The sequence below is a fragment of the Anabrus simplex genome, chromosome 2 (genome assembly GCF_040414725.1).
Source record: "Anabrus simplex isolate iqAnaSimp1 chromosome 2, ASM4041472v1, whole genome shotgun sequence".
Classification (NCBI taxonomy): domain Eukaryota; kingdom Metazoa; phylum Arthropoda; class Insecta; order Orthoptera; family Tettigoniidae; genus Anabrus; species Anabrus simplex.
The window spans coordinates 1,198,371,638-1,198,392,539 of record NC_090266.1 but is presented as its reverse complement, the minus strand read 5'-3'; the positions used below and the strand labels follow the sequence as shown (position 1 = coordinate 1,198,392,539).

The 20,902-nt window shown below is 38.3% G+C and overlaps 1 protein-coding gene across 2 annotated transcripts in view; it reads right to left on the bottom strand.

The window, feature by feature from the left end:
• The window catches only part of LOC136864792 (cyclin-dependent kinase 12), a 461,166-nt gene that overhangs the window by 105,046 nt on the left and 335,218 nt on the right, over positions 1 to 20,902 (bottom strand). For both annotated transcript variants that reach the window (XM_067142182.2, XM_067142183.2), the window contains one exon: positions 19,613 to 19,786. In XM_067142182.2, the coding sequence (XP_066998283.2) occupies positions 19,613 to 19,786 (174 nt within the window). The remainder of the gene's footprint in view (positions 1 to 19,612; positions 19,787 to 20,902) is intronic.

The following is a 20,902-nucleotide window of genomic DNA, read 5'->3' as shown; positions in this document are numbered from 1 at the left end:
AACACAATTCAACTGTTGGATAGCTGGTATGAATAAAAGAACATGCTAATTTTAAATACCACTTTACCACTTCGACTTGCTTAATGTGACAAGTCTGAACAGAATCATGTTCTACATGTATTTACATTCTTATGTAAAATTCAGTAATTGTGGAAATGGTCACATGCTTAGTAATAAGCCTTATGTTATAACCCGCATGTTTCATTTTCAGTTAATTCAGTGTATTCTCCTACTTAGGCTTCAAAGTTTAATGCTACTAAGCAGAATTCATTTTCAATAAACACAGAATTTAATCTATTTTTGCTGGAATTGAACTAGAGTCTAACATGTAAATACATGTGTTCTGAACTTTTTCCCAGTTATTCCAGAAAAGTTACTTGATTTTATCCATAGTGAAAAAAAAAAGTTCATATTTGTTCTCTAATACATTTCAAGAGGGAGGGTTATTTTTATTTATTTATTTATTTATTTATTTATTTATGGTATTTATTTTGCCAGTGGTTTAAGGTCACACTAAATCTGAGAGGTATCTGTTGAAGATGGGATAGGAAAGGGATAGGATAGGGAGGGCCATGACCCAAATTAAAGTACAACCTCAGCTTTTGCCTGAAGTGAAAATGGGGAAAAAAAAGGAAAACCATTTTCAGGACTGCTAATAGTGGGAGTTTAAAACCACCATTTCCTGAATGCAAGCTCACAGTTCAAGATGGAGGCTATTTTAAATTAAATGACCTGGTAAGAAACCCGGTAGTCGAGTGTTCAAAATGACTGTGTATAAACATTCCCTCCACAAGACTATAGTTTGCAATTCTAGAGAAAACTGCAACCAGTAAGCTGGTAATACTCAGGAATATTAAAAGTGATACAACGTAAAACAGAAAGTTTCTTGTAGAACTCTAAATGAAAGCTTGAAAATGAAAATGATATAAGAGCATTATTAAAATAACTTAACTAATCAAAAGGTAAATAGTAAATTAAGCAAATGAGTATAATACTGAGAAAGAATGAATAGCAATACCAGAAAATAAAATCCTACATTTAAAAGTGTATTTAAATACTGGTTGCTGGGTAATCAGGACAATAATGGAAATTGAATATATTAATAATACAATCGAACCTTGAATCACCACGGGAGCTGAATTTTATTCTGAGTTCTCGAAATTTAGAGATACAGAGAATTCCCGCCTTTCAGGATTGCACATAATCGAATCACAGGTAACTACAGCTTGATAATGTCATAAGTATTTTAAACCATATAAAAACCAACTCTCAAGTATTTCGTCATTTTAATTACAACACTTAATGAGGGTGGCCAAATTATTAGACTCAACGTCAATTTTGCGACTCACCAGTCCTATTTACGTAAAATTACATAATTAATTAATCATACACAATGATCAGCACTTGGTATGCATTCCTTTGTGTTTGGTAACAGACTGGAGTCTTTGAGGCATACTATTTACCAAATTTACAGTTTGTTCTTATTTCTGGGTCGTGATGCCAGGTCTCAGTAAGTTGCACCATTATGGCTTGCTTGGTAGTGATGTTACTCTTCTTCAGTTTCATCTTAATTATAGCCCAGAGATTTTCAATAGGGTTAAGATCTGGTGAGTTCCCTGGCCAGGGGAGAACACTGACCCCCTTCTCAGCCAAATAATTCAACACTGGCTTTGCTGTGTGACAGGGAGCTCCATCCTGCATCATGACAAATTCCCCATTTGGAAGCAAGCCATTTGCTTTCGGCAGAAGTACTTCTTTCAGTACCCTAAGGTACTGATACTGTTCGTAGTTCCCTCTACAATATAAATATCTCCAGAGCCCCACACTGACATCATTCCCCAAACCATCACATTGAAATGAAATGGCGTATGGCTTTCAGTGCCGGGAGTGTCCAAGGACAAGTTTGGCTCGCCAGATGCAGGTCTTTTGACTTGACTCCCGTAGGCGACCTGCGCATCATGAGGAGGATGAAATAATGATGAAGACGACACATACACCCAGCCCCGTGCCAGCGGAATTAACTAATTATGGTTAAAATTCTCTATCCTGCCGGGAATTGAACCCGGGACCCCTGTAACCAATGGCCAGCATGCTAACCATTTAGCCATGGAACCAGACACCATCATACTGGTTGGGTGTTTTAACACTTTGTTGAACACAATCAATATTGAATTCCTCATTCGATCTTTTCCTGATGTATTGGGAGGATTCACTGCTAATAGAGAAGATGGATTCATCTGTAAAGATCACCTGGAAGGAAAACAGTCACCTTTGTAACATTCAGCTTATAGCTGACACTAAAAGAGAGTGGGAAACTATTCAATACATAACAATAAAATGAACTTCTAAAAATTCTCAATACCGGTATGTGATATTTTACTCTAGCAGGCCTCTTCAAGTAATTAATCCTTCTAAATGAACTTTTGATGTCTATTCATTTTAGAAATAAATAAATAAAAGGATTTATCTTTTGCCAATCTATGGGGTCCAGTGTTTGAGGCCTCTAGCCCACTTAAGGCGCTTCACAGCCATTGAAGGAGTGATCTTCATTTTTTTCCGAGGCCAACAAGTTTGAAATCCTTCCCTACCGAGTGTTCTTCGCACTGTTCTTGGCGACACATGCATCTTGAGGGAGAGTTCCTTATTAGTTGATTTCCTGTTTTGTAGGACAAGATTTTTAATTTTTCTCACGCCTCTGCCACTAAGTTTTTGTTTATGTCCACATTTCCCACTACGATTCTGTTGGTATTCTTGCCCTTTATCGCACTGTTTTCTGATTCTGCTAACAGATTTTTGGGATATATTCAGTTTTTGTGCTATGGCCCTCCGCGAGTAAGTCTTTTCTTGTAAATGAACACATGCAACTGCTATTTTCCAAGAAAATAAATCGCTTTCTTTACCCATAACCTCACTTTTGATTTGTGACACAACTTCACACTAAAATCTGAAAATACAATATCTGCTTAGTGTTTCCTGTATATAAAACACAGAAGAGAATAATTCTCTAAATTAATAGAAGCATTTAACTTCCCAAAACACACTAATTCATTTAATATTTATGATAAAATACTTACTAAAGAGGCTGATTTTCGTGATCCACAAGACCAATCAATCAATCAATCAATCAATCAATCAATCAATCAATCAATCAATCAATCAATCAATCAATCAATCAATCAATCGATAATCAATCAATCAATCAATCAATCAGATGAAGCACCAGCTGACTGCAGTGGTACCACAACAAAACAATTAACAGAAAAATTCTTTCTAAATATACCCAAGATATTGTTAAGTGAATAATATCAGCTTGAAGTATGTTTATGAAGAGTATTTTATTGAGGAACTGTACTTATTCACTTATTTTACCTTGAGTCTAATATTTTGGCCACCGTCTGTATTATAGCAACTCATTGAAGACAGAATACATACAGTAGAGAAACACGTTTTCCACTCTGAAGCTCCTTTTCTTCCACATAGTTTTCAACATCAGTTAATGCTGTAAAAGCATTTACTTTTAACTGACTCTGTATGTAGGATCGAAGAACAGTCAGTACACTTAACGCCTGGTCTAGTGACAATCCGGGAGAGGGTTCATACAGCTCCAACTGCCTGTGGTCAACGCACCGGGAGTGGACGGATAAGATATACATTAAGGAACAATAAGACGCAAACCTTAAATGTCGTATTGCAAAATTAATGTTACAGAACATTTTCTGCATCTAAGGAAAAAACATTTGCTTTGAGAAGTAGAGAAATTTGTGTAATAGAATTTTAAGTAATAGAGAAAGAAAAAGCACGTGAGGAATAGAACAGATGAACGGGAAATTGAAATTATTTCGAGAAACTGGAAATTCCGAGTAATGGAGGTTGTCCCACACCAAGCAGCCTTGGTGCTGTACCATTCATAAACATCATATCTCTGTGGCTATGCTATTGACATCGTTAGTATGTTCCCGAACATGACATGTAACATACTTCTCCTTGACAGATGGCGCCCTTGCCTCTGTGTTCTACCTCTGCATAATGCAGGTATTTATTTCGTTTTGTTTGCCGTAGTTGCACGGACGCTACATTATGAGATTTTCATTCTGCAGACCTTTAACTTTCGTTTACTGCAGATCTTTGCCTTTTGCTTTGTGTGTTTTCTTTTCCTTTGTACTTTACATACGCGTGAGAAAGGAGGATAGAATTTGTCCATTTGCTTAGTTGATGTGCTTGCTTGTGATTTTACATTGAGACCCACCATTGTTGTTCTTCGTCGTCTCCATTCATGGCTGAGCTTTTTGAAATATGCTATTATATTACGCTATGATTTGATATTCATGTTGGTCCATGCGAGGCAATATGAATATATCAAGCAGCGTGCATATGGTGACTGTTACGATTGTAGTTTGGGTGTCTTGTCTCTCTTTGCGGCGACCCAATATTACAATCTGTGGTTTCTGAATCAAGCTCGTGAGTGCATGAAATTACATGTCATGCTATGCGGATTGTTTCCGTAATGTGCCTTGACGCACTGACCTATCGTGGGTCCTTATCATTTTGGGTACGTATTCTGTGTGTGTGTCTGTGCTGTCTGCTTCTGAGATTTATGGTTTTCTCCAGATCCCACGGGTGTTATTTCCATTTAACTTTCATTTCTCTTTTATTTTTGCTTTCGGCTATTTTTGGGCCTGACTATTTAAATATTGTGTGATTTTCCTTTATTTTTTTCTTTTGTTCCTTGAGATGCTGCTTTTGGTCGAGTTGGTAATTGTGGTGTGTTCGCATCTCGGGTGATGCTCGCTTGGAGCTTGTGTGATATGTTAACGATCTGGATATGCGAATCCCTGTACAGTTTATTTTGATTTTCTCCCGCACCTGTCCAGCTTCTCAATTTTGTGTTTGAAGTATTTCATGTCATGAAATTACGTATTTTTGAGGCGAGTTGATATTCTGAGGTGTGGTTATTATTTTGGAAGAGACGATTGTAGCTACTCTCATCGATACTTATTGAGCCTCTTGGTGTTGCTTACACCTGTCTACGTGTAACTTACTCTATACATCTTTATATATAAGTAACTATCCCATGCTATACCATTTTTTGTTCATCAGTTTATTCATCTAATATTCCTGTGCGTTAATAAATCCCTCATGTTTGTACCAATTCTTTCATTTGGGGAGGGGTACGGTTTTTACGTTTTCCCTGCTTCCTGTCTTTATTTGCCTATGTACGAGTCCAGCTCCAGACTGTTTTAGTCTGTTCCAACCAGTCCACAAGGTGAATATCGACATGTGGATGTTAACATATATATGTTAATATATACTTCGTAGCAGGAGGTCCTCTGTGGTAAGTGTCGTGTGTGGTTGGTGGAAGGTTCGAGATATCGAGGTTCGACTGTAATAATATTTATGAACTAATACAGTCAACGAGCATTAGAGGGGCTAATGGTTGTAGAGATAAATATAGCCAATGATCGAGCAGCGGTTAGTAAAGTTAAAAATAGGACAATTTCAATCACAGACCTTGTGAAACCAAAAATAAATGCTAAACAAATGTAGTGGGATATCAGAGCTGTAAAATTAGCAATTCTCCAAGTTTACACTATTCAAAAAATAAAAGAGGTTAACAGGGCAGATTCAGAAATGCACAGGTTACATTAATGTAATAAATAATAATGATATTGGCTTTACAAATCTACCAACACAAGGGTGACACATTTCAGCACCTTCAAATACCACCGGACTGAGCCAGGATCAAACCTGCCAAGTTGGGCTCAGAAGGCCAGCGCCTCAACGATGAGCCTCTCAGCCTGGCCCATAAGACTGATTCTGCTCTACAAAAGATGATCCTTCAATAGCCTATTTTCTTTTAGTTTAGACAAATATGTCCAGAGACTTGCATAATTACAGTAGCAAGCAAATTAATCCTAACTCAGTCATTTCTAAAACTATTGTACTTATTACTAATGTTGGCAGAATCATGTATTTCAGCTAAATATTGTTCCCACTTTCAAACTAATTGCATTATAGTGTATGGTGGCATATTAGATTTCTTTACATCGCTATAATTTCCAGAATGTCTCCAGGTAAGATCATATACGCTGTCAGTATTGTGTCATGTTACTGTTCTGCAAACTGATAATAGATACCACCCTAGAGAAGCATTAAATAACTGTGACTTTAACTGAGGTGGGGCCACCGTCTGGTCAGCTGTGGGCTCGAGGTGAGGTGCAACCGCTGTGGTGGTGACCACCACTACACGGCCTGCGCAGCATTTAGGGAAGCGCCGGTGTGCGCCAACTGCTCAGGGGGCCACCCGGCCTCCCATCGCAGTTGCCCTGTCTACCGGGCCATGGCACGGGCAGAGAGGAAGGAGGCCCGGCGCCATGACCCACCCCCTTCCAGGAGGCCCCCGCCTCGGCGGGCTTGGCCTCATTCTCCGGGATCGGAGACTGGGTACGAGGTACCCCAAGGAGGTGGAGTCGTGCGACGGGCCCTAGTGGTACTCGACGAATGGTTCCGCAGCCGGCAAGGACCGCGCTAGTCACAGCAGTGCCCAGACGGACTGATCCCCAGGCGATGGAATGGCAAGGAATTGGTTTATGTTTTGTGCATGTTATTTGTTCCTAACTAACACAACCTCTGGTCTTTCTCCAGCCCACATCCTTGCATGTGCTACCGAAAGATGTCAGGTTTTACATGTAGGCTCTTTCTTCTTTCTGCCTATGTGGTTTTTCCCTGACCCTTCAATACCATATACCTAACACAATATCGCCTGGTAGCGTGTCTGACATGGAAACAGGTAGATACTCCTTGTATCACTTCCCACTCCTCCCTGCTATCTCTTTCTTCTTCTTAGAAATAATAGCATGTCGGAGGCCATGTAGATTGAGTCGTTGGTCACGCGGGGGGAGCGGGCTTCGGGGGCCCCCCCGAAAGAAAAAAAAACGAAAAAAACTGAGCATTCTTCTATGACTCAAAGACAAATTGCTTCAGAATATGGTATTAGTGTGGCTACAGTAAATTAAATTTTGAAGCGATACTGTAAAACCGCGCTGAAGGACAGAAACTACAGTCAGAAACGCAGGACTACAGAGAAAGAAGACCATTTGCTCATTAGGAAGAGTAAAATACACCCCAGGATCTCAGCTGTTGACCTAAATCAAGATTCAAGTCAGAGTGCGCAATATGTTCACCTTACAACAGTTCACTGCAGATTATTGGAGGCAGAAAGAAGAGCATGCAGACCAGCAAAGCAGCAGCTCCTGATGGGTGTTACACGCCAAAATTGATCGATATGGGCTAAACTTCATCAAGACTGGACTGTAGAAGATTGGAAGAAAGTCATATTTACAGATGAAAGTTATTTTGAAGTTCGTGGTCAGTTTATTCCTTTTTTGAGTGTAAATAAACATGAGAGAACACGTCACCAGCCCGTATCCAACAAGCACCTAAACATCCTCCAAAAGTAATGTTCTGGAATGTTTTACCTACACGGGGCCAGGACATCTAGTCCCCGTTAAGGATATGATGAACAGTGAACAGTACATAGAAATCCTCCAAGGAGGGGTAGTGCCCGGTTACAAAAACTCTCTCCAGATTGGTGAAAGTGTTTTTAACAAGATCTTGCACCATGCCACACATTCAAAAGGTCAACAAATTCTTTGAAGGCAAAAACTATGAAGTGCTCCCTTGGCCCAGCAACTCAACTGATACAAAACCCGTTGAAAATTCATGGGCCTTTTGTAAGAAGAGAATGGCAAAACTAGATAGATCAATGAAAGTGATTATCTTTGCTTACCAAGGTGTGGTTTCACAATGAAGAGATCAAGAATATTTGCAAAAGGTTAATGGAATCCATGCCAAAATAAGTCGATACTGTGTTGAAAATAAGGGTGGTTACAAAGTAGTAAGGGTACGGTATGACTGTAATTGCAGAACCGATCTTCAGTAGTTTTCACGACTTTTGTTACGAGAACACTTTTCTGCATCTACTTCAGATTAATTTGCATGCTACTGTAAGTCACCGAAGATTTGTATACAATTAATTACAGAACTTTGATGTATTATATTCAAGAGTTAAAAAAAAAAAAAAAAAAGGCTAAGATAACTATAGTACCAATAACAATGAAACCTGCTGAAACAGACACCTCAAACCTAGACAAAGGATGCACTAAACAGCCACCTCCTCCTCTCATCTTAAGAACACAGTTTTCACTTTCACTTAATACTCTTCAAGTAAAAATAAATTAAGAAATAAAAATTTAAAAAATAATGATCTGCCTTTCAGGGGATTCTTTCTTAATCTTTATAAAATCACAACAGGGGCATAGCCAGGGGAGGGGGTGGTTACTGGGAGTTAGAACCCCACATGGAATTTTTCCAAAAAGAAAATAAACAGAAACTGACAATAAACTAAATAAACATTCTAAGACATGTACAGCCAACAGATCTGTTGAATCTATTTTCTAAGAAGCCTCAAAAGCTGGATTTTAGATTGTAAACTGAACATACCATTCACTGTAAAACTGTTGACCTTACTCGTCTTGTTCTTGTTCTGTATTTTAATGTAAGATTTTGTAGTGTACTGCAATCTGAATATCAATATAATTCACTTGTATCAGTTTCCTTATAATGACAAGTCATGCATGCGTGCACCACACACGCATAAGCACCTTCATTGTGTTCTATCATCATTTTGTAATTATAACCCTCACCATCGGCTGATCCTGGCTGGCTAAGCTACTGCAAAAAAATAAATAAAAAAGAAAGAAAGAAAGAAAGAAAGAAAGAAAGAAAGAAAGAAAGAAAGAAGAAAGATGCAATTCCTATAAAACAATACAGGCCACTTAATCCTGTGGCTTCAGTTATCAGCAGTATGGAGAAACTTCAAAACAAAAACAACTCAATGTCTTACCCAATAATTTCATGACATTCTTTACTATGAAGTTGGATGTTTATTTACGGGAGGTTCCAACACACTTCAATCACATTTCAGAATACGACATTGTCATCAAATACTCATTCACGAACAACAACAACAGAATGATTAAATAAGGTAGTAATCCTGAAAATTTAAGTTTACAACCATTCCACACCATGCTTCAAGTCTGGTATTCTCTACAGAAGCAAAAGAACATTTGTCCAACAGATCCCTATCAACTTAAAAGGTAAAACAAAGAGGAGAGGATTATCTTGTACCAAGGCTAATGGTTTGATCCCTTGAAAACAAATGATGAAAATGTGCTCTTTCATTTTGAATTCGAACTATTTCAAACAAATCTGCTTGATAAAATTCAATAAATCGTTTTGCCTGTTCCTTCAAACACCACCTCAAAATACACTGCTGTTCACAGATATCCGAATACCATGAAGAAGTTGTGTTAAGCATACAATTTTTACAGGATGGATATTCTATGCAGTACCTAATGAAATTATTAGCCATGTGTTTTCATTAGTCCACATAAAATGGCTTCAGGCATATCAAAGGGCACAATGTCACATTATGTAGAGCAGATGAGTTTAAAAAGCTGCAGATGACATGTCAGCATAAGACAGCCATACAATCAACTGGGTGAGTTTGAAAGGGATTTTATTGTTGACATGCGAATGGAATGTGTCATTCCAGGAAACTGCACAGTCCATGCGGTGCAATGTTTCTGTTCTGGAAAGAGTATAGAGTTGGTTTGAAAAAGGATGCATCACTTGAAGAAAAACTTCTGGAAATTTGACTTCGAATAAATGCTAGAGAGTATTGTTTACTCAGAAGCCTCTTGGTAAGTGACCATTCTCTTCATCCGTGAAGATAAATAAGTCATCCATTGTGTTCTACAAACATTTGCTACTGTTTATTATAGAATGGTATGTTTCACTGCATAACAGGAAAGAGGAACGACAAAATATTGTTTTTTTCCAACAAATTAGTCTTTATAAAGGTGAAGATTGGGAATATACCCTTGCTAGATGACCAACTGATGAACTGCATCATCAGGACTTTACCTTCACATGGCAAACAACACAAATGTGAGCCATTATGGTTAGGGGTGCTACTGGGCATGAAAGTAAAACATCTTCAGTGCGTAAACACATCATCTTTAGCAGTACCCATTATGTCAATGATGTTGCGAGACCAGTAACAACACCAACTACCAGGCCACATTTCAGCAAAACAATGCTAGCTGACGTGCTTTTTTTAAGGGATAATAATTCTGTCTGTCATGTTCCTCTAAATGATTATGCATCACCCACTAAGCACTTCGGAAAACTATCGAAAAATGTGTACAGCACTGTAGCTGTCTGCCAGCAAATGATGAGGAACTTAGGACATTCTTAAATGCTATCTGGATGGCTATTCCACAGTACACCACTAAAATGTTATTTGATTCTACTCACAGACAAATATTATACATTTAAAAAGCCAGTGATGGACACACCATTTACTGATTTATTCTGCATTTACTGCACATTTGACTTCAAAATGTTAATCATTTTCTCAGCATTACATTCTGTGAAGATCAGACAATTATGACAACTGCCTCATATCATTCATATACTTGCGAATTGTAGTACAAGTTTTAGTATGTTCGATGAAAGTTGCAAAAATGAAAACATTTAAGAATAACAGGTCTAAAACAAATGATTTGTGTCTGTGTATATGTTTTTTGAAACGTTACCTTAAACAATAAAAATTAAATCAACTACAGGGAGTCTCATAAATAAAATGAAATTACAGCCTCAAATACTTATTTCCACAATTCAATACATAAAGTAAAAATATACACTACAATCACCAGATAACATGCACATTCAAACAAGAAACTTCGAACGAGGTCACCATACTAGTAACATATTGCTATGGCATAACAATTCTCAAAAATAAGAGCATCTGGGACAATGTTCAAACCAAGCAGTATATAACTAAACAGAAGCAGGATGGTATATGCAGATGATTTCAGGAAGGAAACGCACTGGCATTACAGAATACAGAAGCCAGATAGTGTACTTACACAAAGTGACAAAAGCGATAGCGATTTGGAAGAAACTGTATATGTTGCAACCATATGCACAGCCCCAGCCAAGAAATTTCTGCAGGGCAAAAAGTGGTATCATGCCAATAACAGCTCTTTTATAACACCAGAAACTCTCTTAAAATTAACAGCAACAGGTATTTTATAATATTTTTAAAAAGTAAGTTTATATAGTACCCAGTTCACTTCATGACAAAGACTGACGGATGTCCACAACATTACACCTAAATATTATGGCAATGAGTCAAGGAATAACAATAAAGCATTGTGATAAAGATAAAACTAATTATATTTTCCTGATGCTCCAACCCAAACATTATCGCATGAGAAGCAAAGAAATTTGCTACACATGTTAAATGGTGCCAAGCAACTTGAATACTTCGGAAACCTCATCTATGAACTGTATTATTACAGGTGACCATTATCAATCAGGTGTACCAATTATTAAGAGCAGCCACACAGCATTAATGGATTCAATATGAACATGCTTCAAGAAAACATATTTTCCTTCATTAAACTTATCATATGCATAAACTGAAGCTTTTATCTTTCCCAGTAAGAACTATCAGCCAAATCAGGTTCCATAGGTACAGTTTGAATAAGGAGTAAATGAAGACTGAAAAGCTTGTTAGACACAGAGGCACCACATTATAAAGTAAAAAGAGTTTAATACTGAACTGCAAGTGCACATGCCCTGGATGATGGAAAGTAAACAAGCAAGTCAGTATTTGCTTATGCTATGTTATTGACATTTCTAGTTAATAGACAGTTGGAGGTTAAAATACCAATATTATAGTGTGCTAGTGAAGTAAATTTCACTGTAGTTATTGAAATGTCAACAAAGGAATAGAGGCTTCTTATGGATGACACAGTACATGAAAAGAAGCTAACATAAGGAGGTGTGTAGGTGAAATTTAGAGAAATTCCTTGGCAAGCCAATTTTACATATGGATACTGAATGAAAACATTAGATTTAGGAAAACATAAAATCTAAATCAGGGGTTCCCAACCACTGGTACCGCTGATGGTATGCGGGAACGTTTCAGGTGGTATGCGTGGGTGATACGAGCATAGAGATAATACAGGTAGAGTACACAAGCACGCTGATCCGATGCATCGAAGACAGAAGGAAAGAGAATAGAGGGGACATCTCTATTTCTTCCTAACGACACATGCATAGTATACCTACAGGCGTAAGTGGTGAGAGCAAGGGGATCACTACGTTATGCCGAATGGATATAGCGCCTAACTGACATTATGCCGAAAAGACACGGCACCGAACTGACTGTCGTGCTGAATAGATACATCGAATGGACACTAATCCGAAACAGTGCAGCGCCGAATGGACATTATGCCGAATAGAAACATTGAATGGACACTAATCCGAAACGGTGCAGCGCTGAATGGACATTATGCCAAAATAATGTAGCGCCAAATGGACACAGCACCGAATGAACATTAATCCGAAACAATGTAGCGCCAAATGGACATTACACCAAAATGACGCAGCGCCAAATAAAAATTAAGCCAGAACACCGCAGCATCGAGTGGACATTATGCCGAAATAACACAGCACTGAATGAACATCCGAAAGTAGAATGTGTTACCATGACTAAAAGCTCATCCTCTATGTAATATAATGATATTATTCAGAGTTGTTTGGAGTAGTTATATACTATTGCCCATCATATGGGGAGTTTTTACAGTTTGTCCACGGAACGGCCGTGTCTCAGACACAAAACAGCCAAGTTAATTGTGAACGATTTGCAGCAGCATTGTGTCCTGCTCGAGGGCCTCGCGGATAATTTTTTAAGTTTTTCACATCGGCAGCTATACAAATTTCATTTACATTTTTAGTAGACTCAATATACTCTGTATAGATTTTCTAATTAAAAATAAAGCATTTCTCCCACAAAAGTGCATCTGTATTAATACAAAATAACGCTACCACTGGATTACGCCAATAATCTTTTCATAATTCTATTATCCTTTTTCCTTCATTTCATATTTATCATGTTGCTATCATTTCCTTTTCAATTAATTTCTTTGTTTTTCATTAACAGTTTAATCTTCCTTAATAAATTAAAACTATGAAATTCAATTGATATTTTAAATCACCATAAAAAAAAATAATTCCTCATACAAATTCATGAAAATATAAAATCTCAGGTAAACTGAGAAAAACTCGGAAAAAGTCTCGAAATTAAAACGTCCCATATTTTTCTGAATTTAACAGAATTTTTCAGATTTTTCAGGTAAATGCAATTTTTAAACATTGAACAAAAAACAGAAAATGATGAAAGTCTCTGATAATTTCTGCAAACATTAAAAAAAAAAAAACAAAAAAAAAATTCAGGCATTCCAATTCTGAAATGTTTACTGAAATTTGTAAGAATTATTGATATTCTCTGAATTTCTCGCTTGATGACATATTATTCGTAATTATTTTTAATAAAATCATGGAATATATCAGAAAAACAAGAATTTTTTTCAGAATTACAATGCCTCAGACATTTTTGATTTTTGCCAATATTAAAAAATTTTTTAAAAAATATTCTTAACATGTTTACAAATGGATACGAGCAAAAGGCTAGTAAGAGCTTCTGTGTGCGTGAGCACGCAAACTTTACACTGCTGCCCGTCTGCCAGGTGCTGGCTGTCGGCCCCTCCGCTGTGCTCCTCCTAACTTCCCCTACATTCCTCTGCTACGCGGTTGCCAGTTTGTATCAGTGTGAACGTGAACCCCTCCTCGGTTACATTAGCGTGAACGGTGATTGTGCAATATTTATATGTTGTGCTGTGCATCTGTAACTGTTGTATGTGTTGTATGTGCTTTTGGGTAAACAAACTAAGCTATGAAGCGATTTGTGATGACCCCTTCTACTTCAAATGGTAGTATTAAAAAACTTAAAACATCAGGCCAATCGTAAATTCGATGAACGCTACTTACAGTACGGTTTTAAAGTGAAGCCCGGCACAGAAAATACTGACAATCCTGTTCCCCAATGTGTTGTATGTTTTGAAACACTTTTGAATCAAAGCATGAAGCCCTCCTTACTGATAAGTCATCAAAATTCTAAGCACTCTGTTTTGGTTGGTAAGCCCATTGAATTTTTTAAAAGAAGATCATCTTTTTTTAAGAAAGAAAATCGATGCATGACATAGTTTGTCAATACTGATACTAAATGAGAAAAGCATCATCCCTTGCTAGTTACAGAACTGCAAATGATGGAAAGCCTCACACAATAGGTGAAATGAAATGGCATATGGCTTTCTAGTGCCGGGAGGTCCCAGGATGGGTTCGGCTCGCCAGGTGCAGGTCTTTTGATTTGACTCCCGTAGGCGACCTGCGCATCGTGATGAAGATGAAATGATGATGGGGACAACACATACACCCAGCCCCCGTGCCAGAGAAATTAACCAAGGATGGTTAAAATTCCTGACCCTGCCGGGAATCGAACCCGAGACCCCTGTGACCAAAGGCCAGCGCGCTAACCATTTAGCCATGGGGCCGGACGCACAATAGGTGAGACACTTTTACTGCTGGCCGCTATGGATAGGGTCCAAGCCGTGTTATCAGAAAAGCCAGTCAAAGAAATTAAAAATATAACATTGTCAAATAACAAAGTAAAAAGGCGAATTGTCGATTTGTCTTTCAATATTGAAGAACAACTTACTTTAGAACTCTAAGAATGCACTTATTTTGCACTTCAAGTAGACTAAAGCACCAATGTCAAAAAACTTAGCACAGCTACGATTTGATTATCATGGAGAGGTGATAGAAGTGTTTTTGTTCTGCAAACCTCTTGAATCAACACCACAGCAGAACTCATCTTTAACATCACTGATGAGTATGTGCTCAAAGCAGGCATTCCCTGGTCCAAGTGTATTGGTTTGTGTACAGATGAGGCAAAAGCTATGTCAGGAAAATTGACAGCGCTAGCAGCAAAAATAAAGAATGTTGCTCCTGAATGCCAAAGTACACAGTGTGTCATCTACCGAGAAGCATTAGCTGCTAAAGGTATGCCGGAATATCTGAACTTCGTTTTATCAGATGCTGTGAGAGTTATTATCTTCATAAAGGCTAGGGCTCTTAATTCAAGATTATTCTCCTTGATGTAAAGATATAGGTGGCAAGTTTAAGACTCTACTCCTACCAACAGAAGTGAGATGGTTATCTCGAGGGAAAATTTTGACCTGTCTCTTCGGACTGAGGTCAGAAGATTTTATGTTTCTAAGTGAAAAAAGTAATGACATGAAAAACTTGTTTGGTGATGAAAAATGTTTGTCAAGATTGGCATATCTAGCTGACATTTTTGACAGATTCAACACGCTGAACATGGGACTTCAGGGACCAAAGAAAAGAGCCTTCACAGTCAATGATAAAATTAACTCCTTCAAGAGAAAGTAGCTCCTGTTTTGTTCAAAAATACAGGAAGAGAATTTATCTGCAATTCCTATTCTGTCATCATTTTTTGAAGAAAATGAAATATCTCCAATGCCAGATGTGGTTGCTGATATCATTGTTCACTTGGAAGCCCTTCAAGAATGTTTTAATAAATATTTTTCAGAAGATTATTCCAAAGTTGACCGAACAAGAAATCCTTTTTCGGGAACGTCACCAAATGAGTTGATTTTGAAAGAAAGTTTCATCAATTTAACAGAAGACAGTTACATGAAAGACAGTTTTAAAGAGAAATCTTTAACTTCTGGATCGGATGTAAAACCGAGTACCCAATGATCTTCCAGCAAGCTCTGCTATTTGTGATGCCATTTGTTACAAGCTACTTGTGTGTGAGTGGATTTTCTAAACTTTTATACATCAAAAATAAACACAGAAATAGAATAAGTGTTGAAGAAGACTTAAGAGTGAAGTTAAGTTCCATTACTCCTGATACTGATATTTGAATCTCAGGCAAACAACAAGTTTTGCACTAAAAGTTGATTTTTGATGATGTTGATGGTTTTTTTTAGCTTGTACTAATTACATAAAACTGTATGTTTTTAGATCTATGAGTAATAAATTATTCTGCGAAGGAACTTGCGCTGATATTCCTCTGCTTCTCTCAGTCCAGCCTTTCCTATCATTGTGAGGCATTCAGTGCGTACAAACACTCGGATTTAATCACGGTGTTATAGTGCCCGAGTTTAGCTTTCCTTGAGATTGCCTTCTTCTTGTACAGGATATAAGTCCTACGAAAAGCTGCGGCCATCTTTTCTCGCCTGCTGTTGTTAGCTTCTTTCTAACTAGTGTTCATCTATCACTATCTCACTAAGATATCTGAAACCGTCCTATTTTTCTATTTTGCCGTACTCTGTTGGATGCTGAGGTGCTGTTTGGACATTGGTTATGTACTTCGTTTTCTCGAAAGAAATTTGGAGGCCAATTTTCTCTGCTTGCTCTTTCAGCATGTTTATTTCTTCTACAGCTGTCTCTGTTTCTTGACAGGATTGTCAGGTCATCGGTGAAGGCAAGGCAGTTAATTCTCAAGCTGTTTTTTGAGCCTCCAAGGTGAACTTTGTTTAGTAACCCTTTTCCGGCTAATTCCTTTTCCCATTCTTGGATGACCTTTTCTAACACGCAATTGAGAGAACTAGGGACAGTCCATCACCTTGTCTGACGCCAGTTTTAATTTAAAATTCTTTGGAGAGTTCTCCCATGAATTTTACTTTTGAATGTGTCTGTGTTAGAGTTTTCTTGATAATTTCTACTATTTTACAGTTCACTCCCAATTCTATCAAGATGTCAAACAGTACGTCCCGGTCGACCAAGTCACAGGCTTTCTTAAAGTCAATGAAGACCACTACCAGGTCCTTCGAGATGTAATTTTCCAATACTCGCTTTCTAGCTGGCCCCAGAAGACGTCTACTTTTTCAGGGTTTCTTCAATTGTCTTCATTTATGGGTGCATGGGCACTGAACAAAGTATACCTTTTGTTTGCACATTTGAATGTTAGGATAGAGTGTCTGTCTGAAGGGGAGCTGAAGTCTGTAATGGAGTCAATTATTCCTTTCTGAACACAGAATGCTGTTCCGAATTGTTGTAGAAATTTTCCAAGCTTTTTCCCAGGTTTACCTTTGAATATTATGTAATTACCCGAATCAAAAGTATTTGAATCTGTGAATCGTGTCTCCTGTAACGCAACTAACAGAATTTACTGTTTTTCCATCTCATCTAGACTTTGTTTCAATTTCCCAGTCTGAAGCAGAGTTTGTATGTTGACTGTTCCAACATAGTGACGCTCCTTAGCTTGTAAATTAGATCTGATTACACTGACTCTTGGGTCAGTTTCATCCTTATTTCTTAAAGGGCTTCCAGATGGCTCCGACTCCATCTTTCATGTTGGTACAGGCTCCCCAGGATCCAAAGGCCTGTGTGTGCCCCCTCAAGCGACGGTGGATTCCCACTGCTGATTACCACCTGGGGTAGTTTTGTTTCCATCATGCATAATTCGTTACTTTACAGTATGTTTGGGAGGACAGATATCCCTGCCCAATGTTAGAAGTATGGTTGTAAGCCATAGAGCCGGTTCTTCTGCCCCCCTCTACCATTGGGAATATAGCTCTTCCGCCAATGAGGCCATTCACCGATGTTTCTTTTATCCTCAGTTGATCTGCAGGCGCTTATATGGCTAGGCCTTATTTGCACCTGTCCTGTATATCTACAGGAACGTTCCCTTTAACATTGGGATGCCCCGTGTCGAGGTTGAGGATCCCTACCCCAGTGTCTTACGCAGGATTAAGTCCAGCCCTTACTCCGTTCAGAGCTAAAATCCCACATAAGCTAACCGGGTGCAACCATGATATATGCGGTGAAAATTAAAAGCGTGACCTTTACGCCATTTCGTTTCACTTTTCTTTACATTTCATAATAAGTGAAAATCTTATTGCCTTCTCTTATTGCAAATTAATGATATATGTCGATATTATGGCCATAACCTGCATTCTGGTAAAGATTCCGTAGACCCTTCGTGAACGATAGGTTAGAGATCTCACACCGCCATGCGGCGAGGCTCGATGTCACAGAGTTTAGAAATTCAATATGGCTCATCTCAGACTATGTCACAGCGGGCTATGCAAGGCTGCCAACTTAGGAATTAGTTTCACGACCAGGCTAGTGAAAAGATTATTGGCCTGGCTTGGTTAGGCCCAGCTTGTAACAAGACAATTGGGCAGGGGGCAACAAAGTGGTCAACAGGCCTCTAGCATTCGAAACACTTCACAAGGTACAGCACGATTAATAACCCTGTGACTAATTAAATCATACCTGGCGCACGCTGTGACTGCTGCATTTTAAACTGCGCGATTTTCTCATTTTCAACAAAGATGGTAGTCCAAGCCAGCCAATAGCAACACAGAAAATGGTAGCAAATTTGAGTTTTACAGTGCCTGTGTTTTAATTCTTGTAAATAAGAATACTTCTAGGGGTCAGTTAGTGGGTCGAGGAGAAGCATCGGTACCAGGAGGCTCGCAGTGAGGATGCACATAAATATCCTGCGCACAGCACTCCAGCCTACAAGATTCTTGCTCAAGACTAGCAACTCTGACTCACTCGTACATTCTCTCGTAACAGGTTGCCGCTATTAAATGCTAGAGTATTGAGCTGTCTCTTTAAATTAAAAAATAATTGCGTATATTTTCTTACGTGATCGATCCATGCAGAGAAATTGTGGCTGTGGACAAATATCTGACGATCGAAGCGATAAAACGATACTTAGGGGAACAATAGATGTGGGGAAATTTAACATTGGTTTATATGGAATAAATTGCTAGTTGCTTTACGTCGCACCGACCCAGATAGGTGTTACGGCGACGATGGGATAGGGAAGGCCTAGGAAAGGGAAGGAAGCGGCCGTGGCCTAAATTAAAGTACAGCCCCAGCATTTGCCTGGTGTGAAAATGGGAAACCACGAAAAACCATCTTCCGGGCTGTTGACAGTGGGAGTCGAACCCACTATTTCCCAGATCCAAGCTCACAGCTGCGGACTCGAACCGCACGGCCAACTTGCCCAGTGGAATAAATTGAACGATGAATATGGGAAAACGACAGTTCCAGGAACGATGCATCGAGGTTCTACTGTACAAATATTCTAAGGAACCTCACAGCCCTTGCAACTGGAACAATATCCAACCCAACACTATTGTCCAACACAATACCTCAAACTGTAATCCCTTTCTAAACCTGCTCCCTCACAAATTTTCTTCTATAATTATTATGACTCAATTACCTGTCAGAAATAGTTTCCTTCATGAGGGAGCAGTTGGAATATCTACAAGCATATTACAGTGGACAGATATTCAGGGTTACTTCACAAAAAGGGAAATACCTCACTTTTAACAAAACATGTTCACACTTACACTATAAATGATTAGGTTCATGTCAAATGTTGAGTTGATTGTTATTAACAAGCAGCCTTAAAATTAGTAACCAAATGGAAAAGAAAATATCAAAAATTAAAATGGTTACTGCTACAAGTTTGAGACCATCAAAAGTACAGTATTATTAAAACAAAATCACACAGGCAGATTACTTAACCCTACCAGACCCACAAGAGAGAATAAGTTAATTTCCATATTTTCAGGAGATCCTTATAACTTACCCCCCTAATTCATCCTCAAATGGCTTGCCTGAGGACACTCTGTCCTTGGACAAACACATCTTTCCAAGGGGAAGATTCTGCTGGGCTTCTTGCATTTCACGAATTTGCCGCCGTCTACGTTTGCTCCATAGTTCATGACAATCCTGCCATGTTGGTAATTCAGGACAAGGCATTCTGAAGAGAAATCGTAAATTTACATAATATGAAGAAATTATTCTGAGACAGTAACTTGAAGCAACAAACAGAGCTAGGTTTTAAGTTTCATCCTAGTAACACACGATTAATTCTCATCTAGAAACTAAAGCTTGATCATTTGACTTAGATTAACTAATCACAAAACATCAAAATGCATGTGAAGATTCTACACAGTAGTAATATATTTCTTGAATTTAATTGGTAATAAGTGCATAAATCAGGAATCCCATTTGTCCTATTTTCTTTTTGTTTTTACATAGAATCCCACCATCCAGGGAACATTCATTGGGACAGGAAAATGTCCCACTTTTTCTTGATCTAAAAAAAAGGGGTCTACTTAGAAGTATCCTGCTGAATACTAGAGACAGACTACAGCAATTGATCGCAATTATCTCCAAGTGTCACCATATTATTGACTTTTGTACAAAGATCAATATGGCGATGTTAATGCCTATGGTGTCTATTGTATGCACTACCTGGTTGTGATCAGATTGTGATGTAATACTTTCTGTTCCAGTTGTGTGACTGTTGGCAATAACACTGTTGTACCTTCGACTGAAACTGACCATGACCCTCTGCACAAGATTAGGCCAGTTTTTGACAGATTTTTGAACCGTAAATTAGCTTATTTCCGTCAGAGTGAATATGTCCATTTAAAGGGAGAATAAGTTTCACAGTTTACATGAAAAACAAACCACACAAATACAGCATAAAATTTCATGTACTCTGTGATACTAAGTCAGGATACATACAGGCTCACGTGGTAATGTGGATAATAGCATATCACAGTTGAAGCAACGACTCTCTGCAGATTATTTTATAAAGACTATACAATTTTCACAGATCGCTTTCATAAAAGTCCTGCCTTACTAGACGAGTAGTGAAATCTGAAGACTGCTGCCATTGGAACCGTGATGAAAAATCGTAGAGGACTCCCAGCTGATTTAGAACACCAAAAACTAAAAAAGAATGAACTCTCCTTTCAACAGAATAAACATTTATTTTTTCCTAAAGTGGAAAGATACTGGAGATGTCTATGTACTTTCAACAAAGCTCAGAATGATGGCCACCAATGTTTCCATGAAAACTAACCAT